The sequence below is a fragment of the Chelmon rostratus genome, chromosome 10 (genome assembly GCF_017976325.1).
Source record: "Chelmon rostratus isolate fCheRos1 chromosome 10, fCheRos1.pri, whole genome shotgun sequence".
Lineage (NCBI taxonomy): Eukaryota > Metazoa > Chordata > Actinopteri > Chaetodontiformes > Chaetodontidae > Chelmon > Chelmon rostratus.
This window is the reverse complement of record NC_055667.1, coordinates 20,590,523-20,605,872: the sequence shown is the minus strand read 5'-3', so window position 1 is coordinate 20,605,872 and position 15,350 is coordinate 20,590,523. Positions and strand designations below refer to the sequence as shown.

The 15,350-nt window shown below is 40.2% G+C and overlaps 2 protein-coding genes across 2 annotated transcripts in view; both read left to right on the top strand.

Annotated features, from left to right (window-relative positions):
• LOC121612844 (acid-sensing ion channel 1-like) overlaps positions 1 to 1,049 on the top strand; it is a 48,315-nt gene extending 47,266 nt beyond the window's left edge. The window contains exons 9-10 of the mRNA XM_041945991.1: positions 76 to 155; positions 648 to 1,049. Of these exons, the coding sequence (XP_041801925.1) occupies positions 76 to 155; positions 648 to 767 (200 nt within the window). The 3' untranslated portion in view covers positions 768 to 1,049. The remainder of the gene's footprint in view (positions 1 to 75; positions 156 to 647) is intronic.
• A 7,667-nt stretch (positions 1,050 to 8,716) lies between these two features.
• Positions 8,717 to 15,248, top strand: LOC121612612 (glycerol-3-phosphate dehydrogenase [NAD(+)], cytoplasmic). The gene is made up of 8 exons (XM_041945623.1): positions 8,717 to 8,837; positions 10,206 to 10,383; positions 10,666 to 10,806; positions 10,931 to 11,069; positions 11,571 to 11,683; positions 12,728 to 12,964; positions 13,975 to 14,081; positions 14,190 to 15,248. The coding sequence occupies exons 1-8, from the start codon at positions 8,794 to 8,796 to the stop codon at positions 14,284 to 14,286; spliced, it is 1,056 nt and encodes a 351-aa protein (XP_041801557.1). The 5' UTR covers positions 8,717 to 8,793; the 3' UTR covers positions 14,287 to 15,248.
• The last annotated feature ends 102 nt before the right edge of the window (positions 15,249 to 15,350 follow it).

Sequence of the window (15,350 nt, the reverse complement as noted above, 5' to 3'; positions counted from 1 at the left end):
CCATTATATATTGAGCTAACTGTCTGTCTCTATATTAGATCATGTTTCTCATGTGCTTCCATTTTTTAATTCCAGGTGATATCGGTGGTCAGATGGGACTTTTTATTGGGGCAAGCATACTCACCATTCTGGAGCTCTTTGACTACCTTTATGAGGTGAGACTTCCTCAGGAAAGTGATTAAATACAAGAATAATCCTGCTGCATGTAAGTACTTGATACAGAGATGTAGCTACCATCAAGGACTGTGTAGTCATGTCCTCTGTTTTTGTGGGAATGCGTGTTTTAGCAACCATAGGAGAGCTACAAAATGGACACATGGTGTATTTTTATATGCAGATTCTACTCATTTTAGACTGAATGCGTTTAAATTCAACTAAATGTAGGCCAACAAAAAAGAGACAGTGTTGTCCCCTTATTCCTGGCAGTGAAAAAGGCTTCGAAACACTATTGAGACCTTCATGTTTGGGAAATAAAACTTTCACATCAAACGGATCCAAAAATAATGAGACACATTTCAAACTGCATTGTGGAGACTTGACCTCATTTCTACAATCCTTGATCAGATACATGCTGTCTCTCTTTTCCTACAATCCTTGTCGAGCCAGAAACGGCTGTTGATCGCAGTGACCTTCTCTGTTTGATTCAGGTGATAAAGTACAAGCTGTGCCGCTGCTCTGATAAGAAGCACAAGCACAACAACAACAACGACCAGGGAACAGTGCTGAGCTTAGATGATGTCAAGTGTCACGTCAGTAACTTTCACTAGGCTTCTGCAGCCGTGAGGACGGAGTCGCTGCACCCTCTTATCCCTGGACGGTATATGTGGACTTTGCTCATTGCAGTTTGTCAGACTGCAGGAGCAACAGAGGAAGTGTCTGAACTGGTTTGTGAGCAACGAGGTGAACTCAGCATGTGGCTGACGTCAGAAGAAGCCACACAGACGACAGGGCAGCAGAAACCAGTGATCAACATGTGATGAATTCAAAAATGTCAGAATAACTGCATGGTCATCCGTAAAACAGCTTTTAAAGACATAATAACAGATACAGTAAATGGGGGCATGAACTAAGCTACGGTTCTTCAGTACATCAGCATTAGGAATCCCAGCTGTGTGGTGGTGTTTGTCATTTGAGTTTTTTGTAAAATAATAGATGTGACAAGTTCATTTTCACAAGTGTTTTTATTATTTTAGTTAATTGTCTTTTAGGAATCTGCATGTCAGCACTACACATTCTTTTCAGTTTTATTGGGGTCTGCTTTTTATCACTCTTTTGCTCTGGACTGTTTTGCTTTCCCTTTTTATATTCATGTCATTCCAACCTCATCTCATGACAGTCTTCCCTTGGTAAAAACCTGAGCATTTTGCTAATATACTGTACTACCTCATCTTGCAAGGGTGGCAGCACCCTGAAGAATTTACAAGCCAAGCAAATTAAAAACAAAAAGGTCATTTTCTTGTATGAAAATGAGCAGAAAAGCTGGCAATAAAGCGAGCCCCAGTAACATTCGCTGAACAGCAGATGCAGGTCTTTTTAACAGAAGACATTTTGACTTGCACAGCAGGAAAAGCACAGGTGTAAATAATAAGAACAATGATGGCTGAAGTCCATTTAGAGGCTTCAGATTCAGGCTCCTGGTGTTGTGCCGTCTCACTGTCACACTCTCATGGCTCACTGGACTGGAATATAACGGGGCCATTGTTGATGTTATTAGTCTCAGCTGTGTTTTTTTCCTGCTATGAAAAGTCAACATGTCTGCTGTGAAAAAGGCCACAATTAGGCCTGTGGGAGCATTCCAGGATGGTAAGTGCTACTACATAGTGTGAAAGAACCACAAGTAGGAGAGTCATAAAGTCAGAAAATTGACTCAGTAACATCCAATATACAGCAATATCTAACTAAAGTTTGCTAACAATTGTTAACATTAGCCACCATAAGCTACTGGTTATACGAGTACAAGAAAGGCTGTAGCAGTGAAACCCCTCAATGTATTGAACTGAATTCAGAATAGTTCAACTTTTGTGATCTAAACTTTACGGCAGAAACTCAGAGAAAAGTTATACCACTCTCATAGGTCTTTGTCAAATATGAAGCTATAACCCGTAGCCAGTTAGCTTAGTTTAAGCTACAGCTTATTTAGCTTAGTTTAAGGTAACTGCCTACGTCATAAGCTAGCGTGGCTATGTCAAATGATAACAAAATCTGCCTATAGCATCTTTAAAACTCACGAATAAACACATTATATCTCATTTGTTTCATCTGTATGCAAACTTAAGTGTAAAGTGTTTTACAAATGACTTCCTGGTATAACCCAACAGTGTCAACAAGCTCCAGGAAGTCACCGTGCCCAGCGATAGTCCACCACATAATTCCTCTGTAAAAGCACGAGGAGTCGTTATTAATCGGGATTCTTACCTTCGGACAGAGCCAGGCTAGCTGTTTCTCTCTGCTTCTCCTAGTTTTTATGCTAAGCTAACCTAACTGGCTGATGGCAGTATCCACATATTTAACATATATGAGAGTGGTATCTGTCTTCTCATGTAACTCTCCGCTAGACGGAGCGAAGTGTTGAACTTCTGCCTTGTAACGCAAACAGTATTTTAAGAATATACAGTAAAGGAGCTAAAAGAAGTATGTTACCATGAAAAAGGCATGTATGGATACACAGAAACAGCATTTAATGTACACATTATGAACAAATATTTACAAAGCTCTTTTCCGTGTCAACCAGGTGCTACATACTGTATGGTTTCCTTTCAGTGACAATCACTGCATACTGTAGATGTCAGAAGAGATTCGATATAGAAGGAGTACAAAACAGACTTCAATACGCTGATATGAGGGAATGTCATACATTTTTACATGTAGGAAACATACAGATGCTTTCATCACATTTAAGGGACTTTACCTTCTGGTGTGTTAACATGGCAAGCTTAAATCAATGGGTATAACTAACTAACTGTTGAATGTGTTTTGCCATCTTCTAGGGCTCTACGTTGCATGTGCCACTATACAGTAGGTGTCTTAAATGTGGTCCATCGATGAACAGTTAACCCGCACGTCCGACTGCAGTTCGTGTCATCGTCTGTCTGAGTGTCTGGCTGTGCATTGTGAGCATGTATTCAGCCACGTGTGTTCATTCAGAAGCTGATAAAGGAAAACTGGAAATGCTGCCCTCGTATCCAAAACACTGTATCTGTTATCGCTTAGGCTATAAACATGTCATGTGCATGTTTCACGGTTTGTCTCATACGCTGTCTCTATTCTGACCATTTACAAAAATCAAACCATTTTACAATATTCTGTTGGAGTTCATCTACTTGCACTCATTCCCATTGAGCTCTGTATTATGGGAGATGGGAATTGTATAGCGTGTAGCTGTGTAGTGTTATAGTCAAGCACAATCATACCATCAACTGTAATGTAGTGTAAATATTGCAACGACTATTGATGATAATCTCATTGTATTAGAGTAGTTTGACCTGTCTAATGTTGTATTTGTCGTATTTATTTTCTATAGACTAGCTGCGTGTCTCAGTTTTTCTGTACATATGAAAAGTATATTTATCAAAGAGTATTAGTATGAGGCTGTTTCCTCTTTCTTTTGTATTGCTGCAGTGACAGCTGCTTATACTGTATTCATCAGTAAACAAAAATTAACAGCTGGATTGTTGTTTTTAAGCATCCACTGCATGAGGTCATGCATCTCTGCCCTCCTGCCGCCATGCTTTCAGGTTTTGTTCTACTTTTGCCCTCATTTTTGACTTTCCATTTTCATTTTAGAAATGAAAGGATGATTACTTTAGTCTGGTGATGTATACATAAATAATGGACTTGAAGCAGTTGTTATATTAAAGATTAAATGCTAACTTTATGTAACTTTTATTCACATCGAGGTCTTCTGTGTCATCATTTGAGGTCATGTTGTGGGTTAGAGGGGGAACACACAAGCAGTAGCCACGGTTTTGTAGGACAGTCTGCACTTCTGTTTGGGCTCTGAACCAATGAGGCTTTCCTTTCACTGTGTGTCAATCTGTGCAGTGCATTTTCAGCCATGCTAGCGGTGTGGCTCCCCAGATGGCAATATCAGCCGGCCCACTGCTTTGGTCCTACATGAAATATCAGAACTTATTGATCTGTCTCCATTAATTTTTTCTTACAGGTACCCATGGTTCCCAGATGATGTATTGTAAGTACTTTGGGGATCCCTTGACTTTTCCTTTAGTGCCACCATGAGGTTCACATTTGTGGATTTGAGTAAAATGTGGTTTGCCACAAAAATTTGTGTCCCCCCTCAGGATGAATTGTAGTGATGTTGGTGTGACAGCCCTCTGGCCTTTCTGCTTGTGCCTCATTTGCTCTTCTCTTGGAGGTTCTTGTAATTGGTAGGCAGGCCTGTCCACTTAGGATGAGCCCCCAATTTGTCATCAGGATCAGCTCAACGGGCCATGCAAAAAAAAAAAAAAAAAAAAGGTAGAGACACCAAACAGAGACATTTAAATGAAGTGAGTTTATTTGCAAAAAAAAAATGCAAAAGAGATGTGGATGGCAGTAAAGTCAGTGGTGTAAGTGATTGGATATGTGGAAAATGTGGTACAAGACTGTTGGTGTGAATCAGCAAAACGAATGGAGAAAGTCTCCCTGAGAATGCTAAAGTGCCAGTTTTTCAACTGGGAGAACTGGTGCTCCCAGTCAGCCTAAGTCTACAGCCCTGCCTACCAATTACATGAGCCTGCAAGAGAAGAACAAACTAGACATGACCATGCAGGCCAGAGGGCTGTTAGATTCCCTTACTTTTTGTTTAGCACTATCATCAGGTAAAATATGACCAAACACCTGCAAAACATTCCGATCAGCCTCGGCTGCACTTTGTGCTAAGTGCTAAAAGCTAACATTAGCATGTAGCTTAAAGTGCCCCTGTGCCTGAGTAGAGTACAGCCTCACAGAGCTTGTAGCTTGGCTCAGTGACTCAAATGTAATCACATGAGGAAACCCTTGTGACTTTGTGATACTAATGTTTGTATTAGAGATATAAAAAAAAAACAAAAAAAAAAACTCTGGCTGCAAACCCCCTTTTCACAAAAGTAAGCTGTATTTTCTCCGTTTGTGCTTGCTCATAGAAACCAGACTGCTGAATGTGAAGTTTTGTTCCTTCCTACATCCCCTCTTCTCTTAGTTGTTCCAACTCTTACGCAACAAGGTCCTCTTTTGTTTGAGCCCTCCAGACCAAATAATTTCCCCCACAGTAATCTTTCTGTGGTTGCTCTTTTCACTTTTAATGTGCTGGCTATATTTTGCAGAGTGAGTGTGAGAGTGTGCTGTGGAGGAAACAAGGAGGAGACATTAAATAGAAAGGTTTGTGGGCCACTAATCAGGCAAATCCACAGTGCTACAGTACAGTGAGTTAAGATAGCAATACCATACGATCAAAAATAAAAATGTGCTGTAACATGTCAGCAGCATTTTAATGTTGTAGGTGGTGGAGGTGGCGTTTTTATACTATTAGGTAGTTTAGTTGCCAGTTGAGTTTTAGCATGTCAACATGAGAGGTGTTTCCAGTATTTAGTCTGCTCCTATTGATATAATTGGGTTGGACAACCCATAATACAACACAATGCAATCAACAGCACAACAAACTACATCCCCCAGAATGATAACAAAGTTGATCTAAAACAGTTTCATTGATCACAGGGCTGCTGTATTAAACTGCAATTCATCTGAAAACCAATGATTTATAAGGAAATTTGTAGTCTGGTCACTGGACCAATCATAATAGTGAAACAGCTTTCAGCACTCTGGGCTTGAGCATTACGATCTCCAACTGGATATTGGACTTCATCTCAAAGAGACTACAGACAGTTCGGACTGGCGGTCACACCACCTCCACTCTGCTGCTGGAGCCCCTCAGGGCTGTGTGTTTGGCCCCCACTTGTTCATTCTGTACACCCACAACTGCAACACCTGACATGGAGAGAACTCTGTTGCAAAGTTTTCAGACAACACCACCATCATCGGCCAGATTTCAAACAACAGAGAGACCCACTGCTCGGAGTCAACAACACTAAGGAGCTGATTGTTGTTTTTAGGAAAAAGGAGGCAAAAAATCCACAGTCTACATCAGTGGAGCAAAGGTGGAGCAAGTAAATTGTTAATTGTTGTCCTGGCAATCAGTATCACAGAAAACTTCACACATATCCACCCTGGTAAAGAAGTTACTTTTTAACTTCTACAGAGGAGTGGTGGAAACTATCCTGACTGAAAACATCACAGACTGGCCCAGGCCAGGAGAGCTCTGTGGGTGATTACAACAGCCCAGAACATCACAGCCAATCATCAGTGATGACTGCTGCTGTCTGGCAAAATACTGAAGCATCAACTGCTGCACCACCAGACCACTGAGCAGCTCCTTCCCTCAGGCTGAGACTCCTCCACTCCACAACATCCTCTGCACTCTACACAGTAAATAAATTACTCAGATCTACATTCATGTTTAGATTGCACACTGCTCTATACATTACACTGCACCTGGGAATTTACATTGAACTGCTCTGTTATTGTGGTCTACTTATGCATATTCCGTAAGTTTTTTTTCACCATAACTTCCATATTTTTTGTGTGTGGAATAGTGTCTGTATATATATATATATATATATATATATATATATATATATATATATATATATATATATATATATATATATATATATATACACATACATACATACATACATATATATATGTAGCTGTATACCTTCCTTGCAAATATAATTTAGTTTTTTCTTTTTTATGACTTCTTTTTGTGCTACTTTTATTTCTATACTTTGTTATATTTTATTGTCTATTTTGTTGTTTAATTTTATTCTAATTTGAAATATTTGTGAATAAATATTCCAAAAAATGTAAAAATTTGTTGATACGTGTTTTGTGCATGTAGCATGGAAAGTGCTACAACTGTATTCCATTGTGCAATCCTGTGTTGTATAATGACATACAGCTCAACCTTGAACCTTGAATCTTGATAATGTGTCTGTCTTCACTCTGTTAGATGAGTGTTCCATCTGATACAACTGATCATGGCGTTTTAGTCTACAGACTTGAGAAATGTCAGGCTCCCTCCAGTGATGTGCTTGACTGGTTTTTATGCTTGTTTGGAGGGATTTTATTTTTTTTCAGTCCAATTAGGTGTTCCTCAAGGATGTACTCAGGGTCCTTTTTTATTTTCTTTCTCTTTTTTTAATACTGTACATACTCACTCTGAGCAACCTCATGATGTCAGATATCACGGTTAGGCAGATGATACACAACTGTTCAGTTGTTACAGAGCTCAGAGGGATTTTAGACTCAGGCCTAAATTCTATTTGTCATTTTAACAAGGTCACAAACCGCCTTTTTTATCAAAGAAACATTGCCAAAGTTACTTTACCAGGCTACTGAAAAAGTCTTTACAATATAAACTGGCAACTGAGTGTTGATGCCGATAACATGTTTTGTGTATAAACTCTGAATCTGCGGTGTAACTGCTAACTATGACTAGAAAAAGAAATTTGGTGGAGAAAAATTTTCCATCTGAAATGTAGGGGAAATTTACAAGTATTATGGAGCATCACTATTAAATATTCAAGTAAAGTAAACTTTACCTAGGGTTGTTTTATTCTTTCAGAGGCCCCAGGATCTAGCTTTGCCAAGATGTTTTCTGAAATGACAAATCTGACTGTACTGTGGGAACCTTGTTGCAATAACCTTCTCCAGCAGCATCAGACACACAAAGGGAAAGCAGTGCAGAACAAGTTCAAGGACTGAATGGTGAGTTTACAAACTGTCTCTGAGTGTAGAGTAACCATTGGTGGAAGAAGTATTCAGATCATTTACTTAAGTAAAGTAGTAATATCACAATGTAAAAATACTCAAATATAAGTATAAGTCCTGCACACAAAAGTGTATTTAAGTAGTATTCTAGTATCAAAAGTATTAAAAGTAAAAGTATTCATAAAACGGAATGGTCCCTCTCATAAATTCATATGATCATACAAATTATATTTGATTACAGTGAGAGCAGTATTAAAATTAAAGTAGCAATACCTTACAACAAAAATACTCCATCACAAGTAAAAGTCCAGCATTCAAAGTAGTGAAGTATTTTAAGCAAAATGTGCTGCAACATGTAAGCCACATTTTAACTTAATTTTTATAGACTGCTGCGTAGTTTAATCTGTGGCACAGAGCCATATTTTAAACACTGATCTAATGTTATGTTTGTAAAATCTTAATCTGTAAAGTAACTAGTAACTGCAGCTGTCAAGTAAATGTATTTTTTCCTGGTCAAATGTAGTAGAGTAGAAGCATAAAGTAGCATAAAATTGAAACACTCAAGTAAAGCACCTCAAAATATTACTGCAGTACAGGACTTGAGTGAATGTAAATACTAGGCTACAAGTACCTGAACATTGAACAATACTTTGCATCAGTGGCAGCCTGAGTAACTTGCCAGGCTGTGCTGTGCTGTATTCGGCCACACTGCCATCACACGATCAAGAGGTTTATTCCACTAAAGCAAAATAAACACGGAGTTCACACGGAGACTTTTGTCCGATTTACTTTGAGCCTACTGACCTCCAGTCGAGGAATGGCTGACTGGGCTCGGCCCTGCTGTGATGGGCGGGCCGGTGTCTGCCCTCGGACGAGCCAATAAAGCCGGAGCGGTGCTGGCAGCTCGGTTTGTGCGTTTCCGTTACATAACCATCCTGCAGGTCCACAGTGCGGACTCACCTCCTCTCATCGCTTTACCTCCTCACAATGGCAGCTCCGAAGAAAGTCTGCATCATCGGCTCTGGAAATTGGCAAGTTGACATGTTTATACATTGAAGTGTGAACTGACCGGGTGTTAATCGTGGATAACTTTGGAGTGCGCTGCCATCTTTGTGTGTTGCCTATTGCTTGTCAAGCCGGTGCACCGTTGCTAGCCAACTTAGCATCACTGTGCAAACAGCCAGCTAACGTTAACTAGCTGCATTTTTCTTGGTAACGTTAAGTTTGATTTACAGGCTTTATACCATTAACTGCTAACATACAACGCTGCGTTAGCTGGAACACGAGTCTCTCTTAATCTTGATTAGAGTCACACACATGAATCTGGCTGAGTGCACTGAAAGCTGGCCACATGTCAGTCACGATTAATGGGATTTTATGGTCAGGCAGCCACACTGTGTCAGCAGCATGTTAGCTTAGCTCACTCTTCTTAGCCTCTGTAGAGCAGAAATATTATATATTAATGTTATTTTGCAGCCATCATCTAAATCACCAATCTACACTGGGCATTACTTCGCTTTCTTGTCAACAGAAGCCCTCAGCTTCTCTCTGGGTGAAACCAAACGCCAAACTCCATTCAGCAGTCGGGTAGTTTAAAGTGACCTCGTTAACTTCAAAATCTCACGGTAGTAAAAAGTAATTTCAGGGCATGAATGAATCTTTAGAGTCTTCTTGTAAATTCGGTATGTGGCTTTGGTTTATCGACGACACGGATTCCTTTTATTTATTAAAACCTCATTATACACTGTAGGATTGTAGCATGGTAGCTGTAGTTGGAGAGAAATCCAATTCGAAGATTAATAAACGCATTTTTTACTGTATGCATTCTTTTAATACGGAATTGATGTCTGATTGATGGTGTAGTAAAAGAATGCCTCAACATCACTTTAAACCTTACGTAACGTTGCTGATAAAAGCAAATAAAATCTTTCTTTTTGTCAATGGAGTTTGGCGCAGTGTCGTCTCCATACTAGATTCATCGCAAAGTATTCAGGGTAGATAGCCGCATATTTCAGCTTATCTTGAGTGTAGCTTGCCAGGTCATCCTGTTCAACAGCAGTTGATAATCAAAGTACAGCAACTTCAAAGTGAGCCAGTAGAAAACAGGTGGGGAGTCATGATAAGTAATGACAAGGTCATCACACCAGCAGTCATGCAATGGTTATAACTCTGAAATGTTCAACATCAACACTTAAAAGGCAAAGTCGCTGGATGTTGCATCATTTCAAGCACCTCAGCTAAAGCAGATCTCTTCTGGGCCCTCTGACTGTGTCTTGGCCCCTCTGACTGTGTCTTGGCCCCATGTTACTTTGAGTTTGCACTCATTTTAAATGCAGTGTGAATTGTAACACGATTTCTTATGTAACTTGAATACTAACCTGTAACTATTAACACGACAGGGGTTCTGCCATCGCCAAGATAGTGGGCTTCAATGCTGCTCACAATTCAAAATTTGACAGCACCGTTAAAATGTGGGTGTTTGAGGAGATGGTGAACGGGCGCAAGCTGACTGAAATAATCAACACTGACCATGAAAATGTGAAGTACCTCCCTGGGCACAAACTACCAGCAAATGTGGTAAGAAACTGTTGGTTTCTCACCATTTTACTGTAACGAAATGCTTCTGCCTGTGCATGGACGTAATATAGTCCCAAAATGTTGAGTATTTTGTGGTATTTTTTGCATAATGTGTTCTGTACAGACACATTACGCTTTGTATCTGCATTTGTTCCCGTTGCCTTAAAGAGCTTCCGCCATCACAGTCTCCATAATAGATTATTGGGTTGTTTTTTTTTTTTATTATGACCACTGTTGTATCATCACTTTAATGGTTGTTTTACATCATCCTTCCCTCCTCAGCTGGCCGTTCCAGACCTGGTGGAGGCGTCCAGTGATGCTGACATTTTGGTGTTTGTGATCCCGCACCAGTTTGTTGGGAAAGTGTGTGACACCATTAAGGGCAAGATAAAGAATGATGCCGTGGGGATATCGCTCATCAAGGTTCGACTTTGCTGCTTGTGCCGCATTATTATAATCGTCTATGGCCGGGTAAAGCAGCCGTAAGCCTGGTATGGTATGGTCTAATGGAAATACACTACTCGTGTGTGTGTTTTTGTTCCTCCAGGGTGTTGACGAAGGGCCCAATGGACTTAAACTCATCTCTGATGTGATCCAGGAGAAGCTCGGTATCACCATGAGCGTGCTGATGGGGGCTAACATTGCCAATGAGGTTGCTGATGAGAAGTTTTGTGAGACCACCATTGGTTAGTCTAATCAGTGTTGCTTGGAATAGGATTGTTTTATTGTGATTTGCATAATTTGGACATAGTTGCACTTTGATCAAGAGTTAAAGTTGTGATAAGTAGGTTTAAACCTTGAAGCTGCAAGTCTGTTTGTTGCAGTTCGTGTTCTCAAGCTTTCTGCATCGTCAGCATGGAGGTGAAAGTTCAATCTGCTTCGCAGTTGCTGTGTAAATGACAGAGTGGGCTGGTTCAGTTTGGCATTTCCTTGATGTGCACAGCATGCTTCGTGAGATTTACTATTAGTGTGTTGGAACACCAGCCTGCTCTGACAGGATTAGTATTTGTTGGATCAGAGCAGGCAAAGGTAACTTGTTTGAAGCCTTGAGGAATTACAGCTGTACTCTCAAAGATGCAAAGCCAGCGTTTTAATCACGACTCTTGATTAAAATTCTTCTAGTTTTAAATGGCGGTGACTGCCACAACAAGTCAAAAATTAAACCAGGTTGTTTCTTCCGCTTCCAGGATGTAAGAATAAAGCCCACGGGGCTCTGCTGAAGGAGCTCATGCAGACTAATAACTTCCGAGTTACTGTAGTAGAAGAATACGATGTGGTGGAAATCTGTGGAGCCCTGAAGGTGAGTTTTTATTATAAGACATGGCTGCACGCAGGAATGGGGAGTTCTTACATTTGAACTTTAATAGCAGTTTGCTAAGATTACTATTGTGCAAAATGAAAATTAGCTTAGCCACTTTCAACAAGTGTCAATTCAGCAATCGTCTTTGTACACTGGGCAAAAAGTCAGACAAAATACTAATGCACTTAGTTACATTCCTCCACTCCAGTCCTGACAGATCTGTCTTTGTAAAAGTTAAACTACCTGGTTATAAACACAAGATTATACTGCCAGTAAAAGAATGCGGACAAATCACAGAGAGTGACATGTAGTTTGGTCTCTAAGCAGCAGCACTGATTGAAGAAATCTGTCTCTGGGATGCATGGCCAAGTCCAAATGTTGAATAAAATATAAAGCAGTGTACTTACAATATTTAAAGGCACAATGTTTATTTTATTCACTGCTGTGAAAAGTGTCAAGTCTGCCTCAGTAGACAAAGTGCTGCCATTTAGCACAGTATTTCCAGATTTATGTTTAATTTGGCATGCATATGGAGGATGGAATATTTTTCAGGTTGTGTCATTTGTGAGTTAAAAGCCATTTTATGTTTATCATCTCAAAGTCTTCATATACTTTAAATGAAATATAATGATATTTTAATAGATGTAAGACCCTAAATTCTGTGTAACAAATTAGAAATGAAAATTTTAATTAATTAGATGCAGATGCTTCATGAACCTGGTTTAATGTTCGCAATCACCTGGTGAAGAGACAGTGTTGTTTGAGGCTACGTGTCCATGTGATTCAGTGAAGTTCGTCCAGTTTACTAATCTATACAATTACGTCTTCAGAGATTTGGGTGTGGGAGGGTAAAAAATGTGGGTGGGGTTTACTAAGTTTCACCTTAGTCAAACTCTAAACGCTTAGAGAGATGTACTATTGCTAATTCTCCAAATTTAATTGGAAATTATTAATTAATTCATTAGTATTTGAATGGCGTTCTATCCCCCGGGTAGTTTGCATCCTTAATGCGTCTACTTACGCTTCTCCTCGTCCGTCCTTCAGAACATCGTTGCGGTTGGGGCAGGTTTCTGTGACGGTCTGGGCTTCGGGGACAACACGAAGGCAGCAGTGATCAGGTTGGGCCTGATGGAGATGATTGCCTTCGCTCGCATTTTCTGCACTGCTGGGCCCGTGTCCTCGGCAACCTTCCTGGAGAGCTGCGGCGTGGCCGACCTCATCACGACCTGCTACGGGGGCCGCAACCGCAAAGTAGCTGAAGCTTTCGTGAAGACAAGGAAGGTGAGAGCTTAGATTTTCAAATACTTTTTTTCTGGGAGAAGGAAACATGTCCAGGACATTCGGAACAAGTCAGATTTAGCAGACAAAGCTGATGATTGTGTGTTTGTCTGCTAAAAACAGAGCATGGAGATACAAGACAAAACTGGTCATATATGGTAGAATAAGGTAAGATAGTGATGGTTCACAAACAAATTTCAAGAAAAAAAGATAATAACTTCAAATACTATTTCAACTCCAATTACCTTTGAACTATTTCAGCTTAGTGACAATCTCTGATAGGGTGCTACACACTACAATTAAAATAATAATTATAATGGTATGCTTGTTTGGAGCAGTTACATAAGCATTTATCATGTTTTGTCCCACTCATTATTACCTAACCCAATATAAAAATGTAAACAATTCACCACACATCTGAATTCAACACTGATTTGTCTGTTTGTCAGTCAATCAGTGTGCCGTTGCCAGCCGATGAGTCACAGGCATCAGAGGCTGTGAGGCTTCAGGCTTTCTGACAGAACCTGTCAGCATGCTAACGGTTAGCTGTCATGCCGAAACTAAGTCGAGCTCCAGTAGGCTTACGCCTTCCAACGTATAGTACCCCATACCTACACCAGCAGCGAAAATGCTGCGTTCACGGAGTCCATAATGTTGAAAAGAGCGTTTGATAGGTGTGCCAAGCGCAAAAATAATTGTCCCCCATCCTGATGAAATCCCTATATGTGATGAAGCTCTCTTACTCCTCTTTAAAAATAGTCTCTAAGTGAAGACAGCATGTTTGTCACTGGGAGTTATTTACTGGAATCATGCATAAATGCAGTGATAACTTTAATTTTGCCAATAACTACTTTTTATTGAATTAATTCACTACACTGTGTATTATAGGAGTCTAGCTAGAGATGGATGTAAGCTGCAACTTGACTGTTTAACGGAGGAACCATGAGGTAGCAATCTAGTTCAGTTTGACAAGAGTTCACACCTCTGCATGTCATGTTTGCTCTCCTGCTCAGTCCATTGAGGAGCTGGAGAAAGAGATGCTGAATGGTCAGAAGCTGCAGGGACCCGCAACAGCAGCCGAGGTCTATCTCATCCTCAAGCACAAAAACCTAATTGACAAGTAAGTTAAGCAGCAACACAACACACACAGAATCGCAGCGCTGGTCAGAAAAGTCATGAGTCATCAAGCATTATTGTTGCACTCAACAGTACGTCCTCCTTCCCCCAGGTTCCCTCTGTTCAATGCAGTGTATCAGATCTGCTATCAGGACCATCCTGTCTCTGAGTTCATAAGCTGTTTGCAGAACCACCCAGAGCACATGTAAACACAGGAAACTGACCAAGTGCCTTCTAAATGAAGAACATTATCATTTTTCACCTGTTACCTGTCAGAAATGGATTTGGGATGACCAGTCGCTGACTCCACAGCTGTCATGCAACTCAGTCGTTCCAGGCGGCGAGTAGAGAGGCTGCATAACATTTGTGTGTTCATCTCTCGTTCGACCACTTTGTCTTTAACATTCAGTTATCTGACATAATTTAAGTGCTAACTGTTGAGGGTTTTCTTTCCCAATGTGTCACATAGCTCTTTCTTCCTGAGATTTTAGTTTTTTTCCGAGCCGGATGGAATCAGAATGCATGGTGTCACTTTCTAGACAGCAACACTTAAAAACACTGATACAGATATCCGGACTTTACTGGATATCAGAATGATCATGATTCGATATAGATTTTAGAAAACATTTGTTGATGACACTGAGTTTTAGTCAACCCTTGACTGCCATTCAGTTTCTAACATATTTGTACGATGTTTATGTGGCACTAGATCATGCATTCAGATTTTGGCAGGGCCAACCACTCAGGGCAAAGACCTATTGACAGCCTTCCGTAGAGGAAATTCTCGTTATCTAACATTTATGTTGCCGTCCAGTGAATGCCTGTCCATCACCACACGTTGTTTAATTATACAGTAGATGTTATACCTCACTTCGTTATGTCTTTGTATGCTCTAAAGTGTCTTACATAATTCACTATTTCCTGTCTTGTACTGTATGACACTGTCAAATGCACAGCAACTGTTTTTAACGTTAAAATGCAAGTGCCTTAGAAAGCCCAGTTGCTAGGTCTTGACAATTGTTGTTGTTTTTTTGGTCAAACCAAAGACTTATCGTCCGTCCACTAATGCCATTTGTTATTGTGACCCTGCCTGACCCCGTTTTCACTCAGTTACGGCTAATGTGTGTTGGAAATTATGTCATCATTTGTCTGTGAATAAATTAATTCAGTCATCAAATCACTGCTGGAATCATTTTTCACTCTTGCATTAGAAAAGCAATCATGTCTATTATATTAACTTCCCAGAACCACAGAGGTACGAAAAAATACTGCC